The 16003-nt window shown below is 40.7% G+C and overlaps 1 protein-coding gene across 1 annotated transcript in view; it reads right to left on the minus strand.

Annotated features, from left to right (window-relative positions):
- Positions 1–374: 374 nt before the first annotated feature.
- Positions 375–16003, minus strand: part of cdh11 (cadherin 11, type 2, OB-cadherin (osteoblast)) — an 81641-nt gene continuing 66012 nt past the window's right edge. Inside the window, exons 8-16 of the mRNA XM_056395162.1 lie at positions 15000–15187; positions 9442–9555; positions 9130–9269; positions 8568–8704; positions 6478–6599; positions 6176–6293; positions 4182–4433; positions 3717–3868; positions 375–3351 (exon numbers count right to left, since the gene is read on the minus strand). Of these exons, the coding sequence (XP_056251137.1) occupies positions 2986–3351; positions 3717–3868; positions 4182–4433; positions 6176–6293; positions 6478–6599; positions 8568–8704; positions 9130–9269; positions 9442–9555; positions 15000–15187 (1589 nt within the window). The 3' untranslated portion in view covers positions 375–2985. The remainder of the gene's footprint in view (positions 3352–3716; positions 3869–4181; positions 4434–6175; positions 6294–6477; positions 6600–8567; positions 8705–9129; positions 9270–9441; positions 9556–14999; positions 15188–16003) is intronic.

Genomic DNA, 16003 nt, shown 5'->3' on the forward strand with positions numbered 1-16003 from the left:
ATTGGTCACTGCAGCCCCATGTGGATGAGACTGTATTGTGTTTCAGCACCAAAGTCAGGTTTGGGTCAGTGTTGCAGGGCTGAAGTTGGTGTTAATGAGGATTTAGGCTTGTTTGTATTATCTGTGATTTCCTTTCATTACCAAACTATCCCATGTGCAAGATCATTGAAGTGAGGTCAGATTTAAATGGTTTCGATTGAACCTGTTCCACAGGTGACAGACTGCCATTTGTTTTGTTTTACTCATGCCATATATGGATCCCAAGTAGACCATCTGACTCCCACTACATCGGCTAATGGTTTTCCTTTCAGTAAAATATAAGCAACGTAATCGCCAAAGCTAACACAAAGCTTACTTCCACACACAGTTCAATATCATTTTATAAAAAGAGCATTTATTTCAAAGTTTTTTTTTCGCTTCGGAGATTGAAGCACATAGTAAAGCAACAGTACAATGTTCAGAAAATATAAGTGTGATGCTGTAACATTTTTTTAATCTTATCTTCTTAACATGTTTTTGTTGTAATACTGGAATATTCTGCATGTATACTAAAATAAGAACTTTTAAAATTGTACAAATCGGTACCATAAAACTTGACAGAGAATAAAAACGAGGCGTTCTCTCACTGCAACAAACACAGATTGCTAGTTTTCCTCTTGAACAGGGAGAAAGAACGACAAAACGCCAAATAATGGAAAAAAAAAAAAAACAAAGAAAAAAAATCAAATTAAAGACAGGTTGTATTCACACAGGCATAAACCAAAGCTGATGTTAAACTTTTGGCAGTAAATTTCTTATAGCTGTCCAAAGTTAAAATCGAATACCATGTAGTCTCTCCATGTTTTGACAACCATAAGAACAAATCTGAGCTGCAAAAAGTTAAACATAATTTGGTCCCTGTGTAGCTGCAGCCAAAGAAAGAACAATTATTGTCATAATAATGATAATAATAATAATAATAATAAAAAAACAACAATAATAACCATAATAATATAATAACATTAAAAAAGATTGAACAAGAACCTACACGCTTAAAAAGGATGTTCTGGTTTCAGCCTCTTTGTATATGTGGCTCAGAAAACACACCTTGTGCTATTTTCCAATGTGCACATTTTATGTTTTAAAGACCAGTGTGTAGGATTTAGTGGCATCTAGGGATGAAGTTACAGACTACAGCCAACTGAATACCCCTTCTTTCACCCCACCTTTTCCAAGTGTGTAGGAGAACCTATGGTCTTCTTCAGGTAAAGTAAAAAGACCCTCTCTAGAGCCAGTGTTTTTGGGCTACTGTAAAACTTGGTGGTGCAACATGGAGAGCTCCGTGGCAGAGGACCTGCTCCCTGTGTAGATATGAAGCGCTTATCTAAGCTAAGGAAAACACAACAATTCTTAGTTTCAGGTGACTATAAACTCCTAAACATAATTATGAATAATTATTTACTGCTGCCAACAGAGGTAAATCCTACACACTGGTCCTTTTTGAAAAAGCAACACATGTTGATACAACAGATGTTGCTGCCAACATAGCTGGTGTTGGGAAAAAAACACAATGCACATTTACTTGGACTACATTTACCGTGCTAGCAGAAACAGTACATTCTATTTTAAGAGTGCTTGAGGCGCAAGTTGGATCCTCAAAGTGATTTATCACATGTCTGCACATTGCTCTGTACATACCTAACATGGAGAATAGTTTGCTTTCTGAATATACTTTTCAAGTTACAAAAAGAAACAAAAAGAGAAAAAAAGAGAATGCACTGCGTTGCAAGAGTGTCCATTAAGTTTAAGGCGATTTTTAGAGCTCACAGGTTTTTACTCATTGTGATTGATCATCATTGGTGGACTCCAAATGAGGAAGTGATCATTCATTGGTGGACTTGGTATGGGAAGTGATTGTTGATGGGAGGAATGGGAACACAGGGGCGTGGATGGGGACGGGGCGTCATGTCTTCTTTGCAGTGAAGAATGAAAACAAGAATCATCCACAGTTTATAATTGAATCCATGTTTAGTTTGTCTCTTTTTGGGAGTACAAAAAATGGTATTTGAGTAACATTTTCACAGATACTCAATCCTCATGTGTTTGTCTGTGTGTAGCTACTGAAGCTAGCGGTCTCTATTGTTACTCTTGTTGTGTTTACCCCTGGAGTTGTTGTTTATTTATTATAAGGCCACCATACTGTGAAGATGCTGTGAGCATCTTCAAAGTATCAACAACCCAGAGTCTGTCACGCCATCTAAACCACAGTACCTGCTGAATTCTGCACACACAACAACAAATGTGAAAAAAGCGTTTTGTTTCAACTGTTTGACCCTACTGACACATTGTGACCTTCCATATCTTTTTCATAAAATCAGGCAGTTGCTGTATCCAACACTAACTTTTTTCTTTTAACTTACTTTAATTTGCTCTCTCTCACTCTCTTTCTAGTGCGTCTTTTACATACATCACAAAGAGAGCTACTATGCGACCTGTTAAGACCACTGGGACCTGTTACGGGAATAAAATCTCTCTCAGGTACCACCGAGGAAGTAGGTGAATCCAGTCCACAAAAGTATATAGAACCTCTAATAAACTAAACAGTTTGCTATAAGCAAGTCATTTTGATCATACAGCAACATTTTTTCCCAGCAATTTACTTCCAAACAGACAAATGGTTGACATAACAAATCTCCCAGCCCTACAATGCTCAAGTCTGTAGAAATAGAGAGAGGGAAAGAGATATTGGAGGGAAAGGAGAGACTGGGAAAAACTGGGAGCGGTTTGAGTCCAAGCGTTCATTATGTGTTCATTAACAAATCTTCTTGGTGGACCAGGTAGGTGCCAGGGAAGGAAGAGCTGTTAACGTTTGTTGACAAATTGGCATGAATTGATCAGTTGGTAGTTGGTAACAATTGGGAACTGGGGAGTGTTAACCCTCAGTTAACAAAACCTCATGGAATCAATAAATCAGAAATCAGGGGCGTCCACTCAGCAAGACCACTGTTAAGAGTCTTCACCATCATCACCATCATTAATGGAGCAGTCTTTGGTCCCATACAAATCTGCCAGCTTCTTAAACCTCGGCCCCCAACTCTGCAGATAGTCATAATCCAAGTCAGACTCTGTTGTGACAGACTCGAGGGAACTCAATGAGCCAGCCAATGATCCTCTGCCTTCATAGCCGTAGATCTGAATGGAGTCGTAGGGAGGTGCAGTCGGGTCGCTGTCAGCCTCTGCAATGCGAGTTTTGATGAAGTCATCGACATCAACACTGTTGGCTGCAGGACGGCCAATACCGGGCCTAAGGGGATACTGAAGCTCTGGTTTGATGTCCTTCCTTGGCAGGAAACCATTGGCACCATCTGGGTTCTAAACAGTTAGAAAGAGAGCACCTTGCTTTAAAATCTGACAGTTAAGGCTGCGAAGAAAGTTTTTTTGTAAAATAAATTTTGAATGTATTTGTTGATCCATCATATTTAAATAATAATGAAATAATAATGAAAAAAGACAAAAGAAGAAGAATTTGAACAAAATTTAAATAGATTTGTAATTTGACTGTACATAAGCATTTACTGTCAGCTGAAATTGACAGATACAAACTGTGTTTTACCTGCCTGTAGTGAAGTTAAGCCTGTCTTTAACTACTTGTTCTGTACCTATTATCTCTTTCAACGAAAGTATTAAAACGTTTAAAAATACTACAATATTTACTGCCACCCTACCCCACTTCATACCTGCAGTGTAGCGATGTCGAAAGCCTCAGTGTCCTCCTCACCACCTCCTTCATCGTCATAAGTGATAATATTCTCTCTGATGTCCTCCTCCTCGAACACTATCAGTGGCTCCTTCTTCTGACGCCGCAGTGCAACAAACAACACCACTATTGCTGCCAAAGAGAAACATACTATTTAAAAATCATTCTGCATTTAGTAGTTACATACTGATCCTCACACAGTCTTTGTGAAAAAGTAGAAAAGCGAGCATTAGATAATTAGTATGCACTGTGGGAGTTACTGTAATTTGACCTCGGACAGTCTAATTGATATAATTATTGTATTGTGATATACACGTGCTATTTTAATTGCAGGTGGTTATCAACATCTCAGGGTCTCAAAGGTTCTCAGTTGTGTAGTGCTATGGATAAAATGCAGTGTAAACTTGTACTCATACACATTACAATTCAAATTTTAGCTTCTTACCCAGCAGAATGACAATACAGGCCAGTATAGCTATCAGTGCCCCAGTGCTGAGACCAGCAGGTAGGATGTAGGGCTCCACGTTACAGGAGAGGATGGTGTCTTTGCTGTCACAGGAACACACTCTGATGGTCAGGGTGTTGGTGCTGCTCATTGCAGGGAAGCCGTTGTCATTTATCTCGATGGGAAGGTAGTAAACATCCTGGGTCAGGCGACTGAATCCTTTACGGAGCACATAGATACTGGCTGTGCTGTCTGTGGAGACAGATAGACGTAGTTTGTAAACCGAAAGATGAGTAGGTAAATGATAATAAAGTATTCTCTTAAAACTGCAGAAGGACAATGGAATATAAAAGAATGTAAGTAAGTACATACTGCTGAATTTCATCATCAGCTTGAACTTCATCACACTTGCATACATGTGCAAAAACCTGCACAATGCTCTTTTTCTTCTTTTGCTCTCTCAGCAACTCACATGCACATTTTCCTTGTTTATCATTGTCCACACATACCCAGTGTCAACCACCCACACACAGAGACACATATATTTTACCCTAGAGCAAATGAGGTGTGACTTTTGTGATATTAAATTCAATAAAATAAAATTAATAGTGGGTGCATTCATCAGTTAAGGAGGAAGTTTAATCAAAAGCCATTGTTACTGCTTTTATGTCATGGGCTCGCAGCTGGCTTTGCCTCTACGGTACCGTCTCAAACATACTTCTTTCTGACAGCCCTGTGACGATTTCTAATGTCACATAGCCTGTATAGCCAAGAAAGGATGGGCTGACTTACTTTGGAGGCATTTCACAAGCTTTAAAGCAGACATAGGTTCTTTCTGTTAAAGCATTATATTGCTCTGATCAAAGCCACCAGATTCCATGCACAAAAACAGTAATCATACCTAGCAGAACATGGTGATTCCCAGCTATTGAGAACATAATAACTGCACTCTCTGAAAGGTTTACTGTACAGTAAAACGTCGACATTAATCATTTTTATTTATGGATACAGTTTGAAATTAAAATGTTTGAACATGCAAAGAAACAAAGCATACATCACATGTAAAATAAAGCACAGGTAAAAGGAAAAGAAGGATACATCACAGTCACTTTTGAGTACAAACAAACCTCACAGGGGCTTAATAAAACTTTTCAAAAACAGTGAAGGTAGACCCCAGCCCTCTCTGTTACTGATGTCACTCTCATCTGTTGCTATCAGCCTCCTGCCAACACTGGTACTCCCTGACAGCTGTGTGTGTGTGTATTGCATGTGTGTGGATCTGAGGCATCTGAAGGTATTAGGACAGATGGAAAGAGTGACTCCCCATATATCTATCTGTCTGTCAGTCTGTCTGTCTAAATGGTATACAAAACTGTGTAGTGTATGGTGCTGTGTATCAGCACCATACACTAACCCCAATATTGTTACAATCCCCTCCAGGTCCCTCAAATCCTGTACTTTCCTCCCTGTTGATCATATGGATCTCAACTCAGTTAGCATTTCCACTTTTGTGTTCTTCTTCTCCTCAGTCTCTTACAACCACTTCTTCTCGGTCTATATTCTCTTTCTCTCCCTCCCTGTCTCTCTCTCTCTCTCTCTCTCTCTCTCTCATTTTCTTTTTTTTAGTCTCCCAGTACTCACAAAACTTAATTCAATCAGTTGCCTCCCTAAGATGTATGTACAGACGGACAGGGACCCCGCTGCAATTAATACAGCCCGCAGGACATGTGTGCATTTGTGTGTGTATGTTGTGTGTGTATTTGTGTATGAGATAGAGAGAGAGAGATTCAGAGCACCTGCTGCTTTCTACAAGGTACTGTAAGCCTCCATCTGGTTATGCTTTGATCTAATCTGAGTGGAAGGGAGGGGGGAAAGAGACCACAGATGAAGAAACACGAAGATTGGCTGCTAGGAAAGGCTAGAAACTGAAAGTAAGTGAAAAGAAACAAAAGAAGTGGGAGACAAGAAAAAATAATATTTTAAAGGTCATCTACCTCGGTTGTCTTTGAGAGAGAAGTTATGGTTGTGGGCGACTTCTGGAGCGAGGCTGAATGTGAAGTGTTGTCTGTGAGCCATCTCATCTTTGTCCACTGCACTTACTGTTTCAATAACCTAAACCACACACACACACACACACACAAACACATGGAAAAACAAATCAGAAAGGAAGACAGGAATTTTATATACTGGCTGTAGGTAAATTTTAGGTTTGTTTACCATAGTCCTCCAAATTACATGCATATTTACATATTTGTATTACAGTCTGACATGCACGCACACACACACATGTACATACCTTCCCTGGCACGACTGTTTCACACATAAGGACTTCGTTGTTGGTAGCAAACTCTGGGGAGTTGTCATTCACGTCTTTCACTTTGATGTTAACACGCACTTTGGTGTCCTGGTGGTGGCCTCCTTTACGTAGACACACATGCATACACACACACATACAGAGTATAAGGCAAAATCATCAGCATTCTGCTACATACAATAATTTGTGTCAAAGTCATTAGAGACAAGATGTCAATGGTTCTTGAATGTGCGTGATTGCTGGTGTGTCTTTATTCAAATCCATTTTTGGCATTTGCCAAACACAAAGCATACTGAATATTTTCTGGCAAGATTGCCTGTCAGTCAGTCAGCCACTCAGCCAGCCATTTGTTATTTTGATTTGCAAAATTACAGACATGAGTTTGTGAGGCATCTGAATATCCAGTCAGACAGACTGCCACTCAATTAGCTTGCTTTTACCAAAACCATTTTGATAATGCAAAAGTGATAAATGTCAGGTAATGCCTGCTGGAAGTTAAAATGAAGAAAAAATGGTGTGAATCAAACAGAATGATATTTGAACAGCCACCATAGACACAAAAAGCAAATGTGAACTCTTGATTCATTCAGAATATTAACCAAAAAAGACTGAGAGAGAGAACAGAATATTTCTATATCTGTCCATTGATCTAAAAAAAATCTAAAAATCTACACTCTACTGCCTTGCATATTTGCAATTCTAGTCAGTATGATTTTTCCACTACCCTGTCATTACTAGGCATTTATTTAGCTTCCCAGGGCCTGATGGCGGTTACCATAGCCTGCAATGGTCCTAGCTTTGTGGGCGGCGTGCCTGTTTCCATCTGGCCGTCTGGCGTCTAGCACGCCACAGGGAAACCACGCGGCGCTTTGCTAGTTTGAGCCCTAACCACAGAATACCAGGGTGGGGCCTCTGTGGCTCGCTGGTTGGAGGGCTTGTGGGGCTGAAACCGGGGAGAGAAAGCTCTAGAGGCCGTTTGGGTCAACTGGCATCCCCCTATTTTATCCCCTCACTGTCTCTGAATTGTAAGCAAGAGTGTTTGCGGACATGATGGGCAGTTAAGAGTTTCAGTGTTGCCTCAACTGTAGCTTTTCACATCTCTTTCACTGCTTCAAGGTTTAGATAACTGCGTTTTGCATTACTGACCAACCAAACCTATGTGCTTTATGAATCTCAGTCACAGTCATAAACAGTTACAGCAACAAGTGAATAGTTGAAATTTATCATACCTTAGTGGTGCCTTAACAGCTGCTTTTTACTTACTTACTTTTACTTTTTACTTTACTTAGTCACATGAAAATAACAGAAGATGCCACATGGACAAACTTTACATTCATTGACCTTAGACACCAGACACTGAACACTAACTGGGGTAACAGCTGGATCCACTCAACAAAAATAATACCACCAAGCATTTACTGTATAGCAATCTGCATAAAGCCAATCCCTCCTGGCTGAAGCTGAATATATAATTAGTTTACCAAGATTCAGGCAGTTCTTCGCTGACATTCGTAGCAAAAATGCTAACTATAGTCCAACCCGAAGGGGAAAAAAAATTAAAGACAGCATCTTGAATCCACTTAGTCTGCACATAAGATGTCATGGAGTATATCCAGCACTACAGAATGACAGGTTGGGCTCTGGATGCCAACAAATGTACAGCCTGGTGGCTATCTGGGATTTTTCCATCAGTTTGCTCATCTTTGACTTTGTCTCGCCATCCTATATCAGTGTATACTGTAGATTGGTTTAGCAGCACAAACCACACAACATCCAAGATCAAATGCAGACAGACTTGTTTCTCTGTAACTGCTAACTAACTGTTCTCCTGGAATGGCTGAAATATCAGTAAATTAGTGCTGACAGCCTCATAGCTATTGTGTCACTTCAAATTCAAGCACAGTAGATATGAGTGTGGAGACAGCAATGATTCCAAATACTTTTTCTTTTAGCTTGTACCATGACGGTAATGAGACATATGTGTGTGACCCAGAGAAAGAACTGGGGAGAAACCTACAAACCCACACACATCACATTTGGTTGTTTGTCTGTCTATGAATATGCATACATACCTATCTCTGTGGCTGACACAGATATGTTGTGCCAGGGTTGTGCTTCTCTGTCCAGCTGTCTCGTTGTGGTAATCATACCGTCTTCTGCGTTAATGCTGAAGAACTGCTCGACATCTGTGTACCGAGGAATCATGTACCTATACAGAGAATTAACAGTTGTGAATGTGAATTACGACACATAAATGGCTTGTATTTTCAAACATTAGTTACTGTAATAATATCAATTAAAACTTAAGTGATATCCACAAAAACAAATAGCAGCTGCAAGACAGAGGGATCCTCACTTCTAAGTCCACAGTCCGGCTGTGCTTTTTTAATCCTATTTTGCATTCCTATTTACTCTGAAAACTTAATTCTGTGTAATCTGCGCTTCTGAATGAAAATATGAGAGTAAAGCCAAGTTTCCCTGAGTCACACTGTTTGTTCAGTGTAGCTGAAGGAACACTATTTAATAGTTGTTTTTTATGGCACTGTTCCACGAGAGTTCACACTAGAGTTGAGATTCAAATTCTCCCACCACTACAAGCCTGATTTAGTGAATGTGTGTCTGTGTCTGTGCTACCTGACAGGGTTGTTGGCAACATCAGTGTCCTTGGCGTGGACTCGTCCCACCAGGGTGCCTTCAGGTGCATTCTCTTCTACCTCAAAAGTGTAACTGGGAGCTACAAACACAGGAGGCTCATCTGCATCCTCCACTGATATCTACACACACAAACATAAAAAGAAACACGCAGAATGGATAAAACGCTTGTGATGTTACAGATACAAGCTGTTTACTGTGCCGTTATAAACACACATGCATGTACTCTTGCTCACAATTAAACACATGCACATAACTATGCACACATTACAAACATATTTTAAATATATATACCTTTATTGTGGCTTCGTCCTTATAAGGCCCCCAAGCGATGAACTGAGGGTCGATATGAGGGTTGGATCCTTCCACCTTCAAAGTGTAGGACCTTTTAGTTTCAAAGTCCACCGGCTGAGAGAGAGAGAGAGAGAGAGAGAGAGAGAGGGAGGGAGAGAGAGAGCATACAAGTCACTTAATCAGTACATCTCAAATCAATATCCACCCATGTTTGATAAAATGTTAACTGTAAACACACACAATGGCATACTGTCTTTTCGCTGTGTAATGTTATCTGAATGCTGAAGAAAATACACTATTTATCTATTGCAGAGGTTGTGTTGACTTTGTGAAATGCAGTGAGTGACCAGTGCTGTATCCTTGTCTTCTGGCAGGGGGAGCTGTGGCTACATGAAAGAAAACTGGGATATTATCAGCTGTATTGACAACAGCAGTCAAAACCAGGGGTAACCCAAATTCTGACTTTAATTTTAAGATAGTTTGTATTGCATGTTATTACATGATATGATATGAATATGTTGGACCTAAATGCATCACTGGCTGTTAGGTTTGGGAGTTTGGTATACCACTTGATAAAGGGACAAGAGAGTGCTTTGGGTCACATGGTGGTGACATTTAAGTCCCAGATCATAAGAACAACAGCATGTGGACTGTTTTTTTTTATATTTAGTTTTAATTTATTACAAAATCCCTGGCATGGATTTTTAATATCCATGAGGTTCAATCCACTAATATTGAACAGAGCTATTCTCTTACTACATGTTGAGAGAAAAACCACTGACTTGTAATGACCTTGATAGTGAAGTGACTAGAGTGTTTCACTGTTCAATGCCAAAACTGAAAAACATCACACCTCATATTACAGTTTCATTCAGTCATGAAGAAGTGGCACAACAATTACAAAGCGATGACCCTCAGCCAGATAGTCTATTCGGTACTGTCCTGACTGTTCTTAAGCACTGAGTGTGTACTGAGTATATACTACTGCAGGGAAAACTTTTAAGTCAACAAAGGTGTTGGCAGTCATTGTATAACAGCTATAATACCCAAGAGATGGTCCCTGCTCTGATTATGAGGACTTGAGCGTTGCCAACAGCACAATGCTGCGACTTGCTCTCTAGGTCTGCGCCATCATAGCCATAATCACAGTAAATAATGCTCTTTTGGGTATCATTGCTGTATTATTAACCCAGATAATAACTACTTTCCCTCGCTAGTATTTTTCTAGCTGGTATGGGATGTTGGACTGCCAAAATCCCAGGAGCTAACTTAATCTTTTCATCTCCAGGCTACCATCACTTAATGAAATCCCAGTGGGAGGAGAGACGCCTCATAAGCCCTGTGTGAAGTGTTATAAAAGCAGCGTGAAACTACTACAGATTTATGAGGTTGACATATGAGATTTACCAGTGGTTACCGGTGATTAATATGGTCACAGAGACTACCAATACCAGATATTATAGATGGGGACTGCTGTTCGACAAGCTTTCGCACAACAATAGTGTCTTATCATTTATTGGAGGTGGGCAACCTGCTTATTATCGATAAGAGGTTTCAAACCTAATAATTACTGCAGTGAAAGGGTAAAGACCAAGGTGAAGGCCAGGATATTATATCATTGTTTCCTTTTGCTGTGGATGCTAGTATCCATCATCTGTGGGTAATACCTCAGCTTGCAGTTGGTCTTTAATCTATTCAGAACAGTTTTCAGTCAAAGGCCAGAGTGACGTTTCCACTCTCAATGGATTGTTCCACTCTCATGCAGTCACAACAACATGCAGGTGTTTAACGTGTTGATGACAGGTACAATGCTAATAGGATAGATGTGACCCAGTTCTTTCATTTCCCCCTTTTTGTTACGCTCCCTCTGTCTCTAGGTCTTTCCCTGTTTCCTTTGCCCTCTCTCTCTCTCTCTCTTTCTCTCTCTGTCTCTCTTTCTCGCAGTCTATAGATCCTCTCTCTCTCCATTCTCTCCCTCTTTGTGTAATCAGTGTGAGATAATGATATTCACAATAATGCCTTCCTCCCTCTCTCTCTCTCTCTCTCTCCCTCTCTCTCTCTCTCTCTCTCTCTCTCTCACACGCACACACAGCTCCTTAATATTCTGTGGACTGCTTTCGTCAGGACACAGTTGAAAGAGAATAGCTGATTAAAGCTCATCCCTGTGTGTGTGTGTGTGTGTGTGTGTGTGTGTGTGTGTGTGTGTGTGAGACGGAGAGCGAGAGAATTGAGATTAGTGAAGGCTTCTCAATGCTGATTTGAAAGTGTGTTTATGTGTGACTCTGTATGTGTGTTTCTGTGTGTGTATCTAGTGTGCCTTTGGTTTTTGCGTGGCACTGCCTTCAGGGGGCAAAAGGTGTTGATTTCCCGAGAGAAGTATTAAGACACAATAATAACATACACACACACACCCTTGCATATACGCATACATAGACACACATCTGTTGAGATGCCATAATCAGTTTGATTGCAGCAAAAGCGGAGTTGCATGGTGTGAGTATTTGTCATTGTTTGCTCCTGAACGTGCTTACACACACACACACACACACACACACACACACACAACACACACACACACACACATATCAACATCAGACTATAAAGACTATTATTCCAAGAAATACAGGGATCAGTGTGTGAAGGATTGTTTGATAGCTCCTGGCATCAATCAGTGGCCTTACACACAAGCCTACCTCCCCACACACACACACACACACACACACACACACACACACACACACACACACACACACACAGTCAATTAGTTAGTGATAGTCAGTTCAGTGATACTGTTCATCTGTTGCTGTCAATTCTTTCCAGAAAGACTTAAGTGGAACTGAATGTCTCCATGTATATGTTACTTCATTTAGCTGAGCTTGCATACATGCAATTGTATGTGTGTCAGACTGTTTTTACAATGAGGTCACAGTCCTGGCTAGCTTTAGCGATATTGAGTTGAGCATAAAATGTTTACACAAGCATTAAACATTTCTCAAGCACAGTTTTCTGGCTTTGACTGGGGTACACACACACACACAACACACACACACACACACACACACACACACACACACACACACACCTAAACAGTGCCACACTTGAGTATAATCGGTTGCTCTCATTATTTTGCTTGGCGTGCCCTGCTTTGCTCATCTGTACATTTAGTCAATGGATTTTAACAACTTCTCTGAGGGATCTTCCTTAAATATCTAAACATTTAATTGTTCCCATGTGCTTTTTTTCCCCAGGGATATGGGAAATAGGGGAAGTGGAGGCAATTTGTATATCAGGTTTTCCTCAGATCTGATTAAATTTGGAAATTCCCACCTGAGATTTGCCCAGCACAACCACATAGTTTTCTGTTGTTGGCTGATGCCTAAACTGCGGGTTAACTGCTTTGCTCCAGGACTCACAATTGTAGTTGTTGAGAAAAAAGAGAGAGCATTACTTATTATTATCATTCACTTATTTCCCTGCTCAGTCGCGGTGATACCAGTGGGAGGAGAGCCCCCAACCCTGGCAGTCTTAATGCCATTCTCCAGTACGGGGCTACGAAGGAATCGCTCATGCAGACGGTTGTGAGAAAAAAGCATGAAACAGACTCATATCGATTGATTCAGAGATTTTCCCACCACATCAGTAAAAACGAGCTGTAGGTTAAGGCTGGCTGCTCTTTTGAGCAACGTCATTGCTGTCTGGACAAGTACTGCAACTTGCCATGAATGTCATCATACTTTCAAGCACATAATTACACATTTGAATGCCAAGTCTTTCACTGAAGGAAATGGTTTGGAAATTTGGGAAAAAAAGTGATCACCTCTGTGCGATTACGTGGGTTGAAAAGCAGAAAAACATAAAAGAGTTTACAAAATGTCATCTTTTAATATCTAGGATAACCATCCAAAAGACAATAAATAAGAGAATTTTCTGAGAAAGATTTTAGTACATTCCATTCTTATTTTCCCTCACACATTGATAGGTTGGCTATGAATGCTATTATTTTTTAACTGAGAGGCTCAGAGGTCGGACACCCTAGGAGGGAAAAGCAGGCTACCACAGCTCACTGGAAGATTCAGCTCATAATCCTGACCTGCAGCCACACATACAACAGTGTGTGTGTGTGTGTGTGTGTGTGTGGTGTGTGTGTGTGTGTGTGTGTGTGTGTGTGACAGAGCATTTTATGTGTTTGAGATGGAGGGGCTAACTGTGTATTTGTTAGAATAAGAGACTGTGTGTGTGCGTGCATTAGAGAGACGCAGAGAGAGGGAGAGAAAGAGGGAGAAAAAGTAATTGTGTGTGCTGAGCTGGATCACTGAAAGCTTTAGTTACCGTGTGTGTGTGTGTGTGTGTGTGTGTGCGCACACGTGTGGGTTACAGTCATAGGGCAGAAGATGAGCTCTCTGGCCTATGGAAGCATGAAAGTTAATGCACTCTCACTCACACATGAAAGTCAGTGTTCATATCAAACACAATAGGAAACTGTGAGGGTGGTCAGGGAAGGGAACACAGAAAACCTTTCCACTGCTTCTACCCACTTTCCTCACTCCACTCACTCCTCGCTTTCTTTCTTTCTTTCTTTCTTTCTTTCTTTCTTTCTTTCTTTCTTTCTTTCTTTCTTTCTTTCTTTCTTTCTTTCTTTCTTTCTTTCTTTCACACAAATATGGACACAGACTTAAATCTTGGCTGGCTGGGGCTCACACTAAACTGCTTTGTCCCTAGAAAAAGTGCCGTCTCAACTATATTTCTGTGCTGGCAAGTTGAAAAAGTGGGCGATGACGCACACATAGTTTCCATAAGAGCTAGCTGTTGAAACAGCCATATCAGTTAACAGTACTTTTGACCAACGTGCTTTACCAGAAACTGACACAATTAATTGAATGTTCTCTATACTGAATATTTATGACCAGAGGAACAACACCAACCAACGTCTCTACTTTTATTTTCTCCCTTTCCATTACGGAAAGGGAGAAAGAATCATCGTGAATAGTTATACACGAAATGTGAAAAAAAATGTGACAATGTGAAAGGGGTCAGTCGTAATAATGAACCTGCAAAGAATTATTACCTGAATCTGAAGCTACCCTTGGCTTTCAGAGCTTTATAGTGAGTTACAGCTCATTGTTAAGCTGTTTAGCCCATAACTTTGCTGCTCTGGTTCATTCTCACTACTCTGATGGGGCTGTTTTTGGCTGCAGCAGGCAATCATTTTTAGCAAAAAAGCTCTAAAATCCCTCTGTGCACTACCTGCTCACGGAACAGCTGGGTAGACAAAAGTTCGTGACTAACTGGGTAACATAGTGGAGTGTTTAGCTGCTAAAGAGCCAGATATTTCTTTCAGGAGCTAAAAGGAGGGTGAGTATTGATGTTACACTCATCAGGTGGCCAGAAACATGACTCTAAATGATTGATAATGTAACTGTTAAGTGTGTAAATAGGCAACTGTTTGTGAACAAGTTTGTCATATCAACTTATACGGTGATGATATGTCAATGCTGTTGTTCTACCAACAAATAGACCACAAAAAAAAAGGTTTCACGTCTCTTTCTTTTGTTCCTTACCTTCTTCAGTTTAATGACAGCCTCTCTGGTCTCAGAGTCAGTGGACAGTTCAAACATGCCTATTCCATCTCCATCTATTAAGCGGTAGTTCACCAGTCCATTGTCTCCGAGGTCAGGGTCTTTTGCCTTAAGACGGCCCACCTCCTCTCCTGGCACTTTATCCTCTGATACAGACATAGGATACACACCTGGGAGAAAAATAAAGGCAGAAAATGTAGTGTGCTTTGGTTGACTGGTTGGTGATGTTAGTATCAACTTATGGTCACAGCTTGCCTTGCTATTCAGCACTCTTCGGAGAGTCTTTAGACAATTCCTGGCTGGCTGCCACTGTGTTTACTATCTGTGGTAGGGTCAGTTTTGGAGGGCAGAGAGGGATTAACATGAACTATTCCATCTGTCTCATATGGCCCAAAGGACATTAATATCCCCTATAGCGTCAGGTGTGTGTGTCTGAGGGAGTAGACACCTGGCTTGCAGAAAGAGAACGGTAGGACCATATGTCTACTCTCTCTCTTCTTTTATCCTTCTCCCTCTCTCATCTCTGATATACTTTTTCCAGCCATTATCTCACTCTTCACCAAACCTTTTCTCCCTACTTTCTTTCATCAGTCCTCTATCACTGCTCGTTTTATCATAAAATCCTCCTCTGTCTATTTTCCTATTTCTACTCTTTTCCCAAATCTGTCATTTCTTCTGTCCTTCCTCTTCCTTCATCTTTTGTGCAACTCCCTATCCTCGTCCGGCCTTCCTCAATCCCTCCTTCCTCCGTCCTGACCTCCTCCTACCCCATGATGATTCAGGCACTCAGCAGAGTGGACTCATCATTTTATTGGTTGTTCACCATTAGCATGTTTATCCTGCTCGTCCAGGTGTAGCAATCCTGTGAATCGTGAAATTCATTTGGTCATGTGGTTTCTGAGCAAATATGAGAGGAAGAGGAGAACGATTCACAGGGCTTGATCCATTCTGCCCAAATCCCCCCTTCCACCCTCCAAGCGTCTACC

Source organism: Seriola aureovittata, chromosome 14 (assembly GCF_021018895.1).
Source record: "Seriola aureovittata isolate HTS-2021-v1 ecotype China chromosome 14, ASM2101889v1, whole genome shotgun sequence".
Taxonomy (NCBI): domain Eukaryota; kingdom Metazoa; phylum Chordata; class Actinopteri; order Carangiformes; family Carangidae; genus Seriola; species Seriola aureovittata.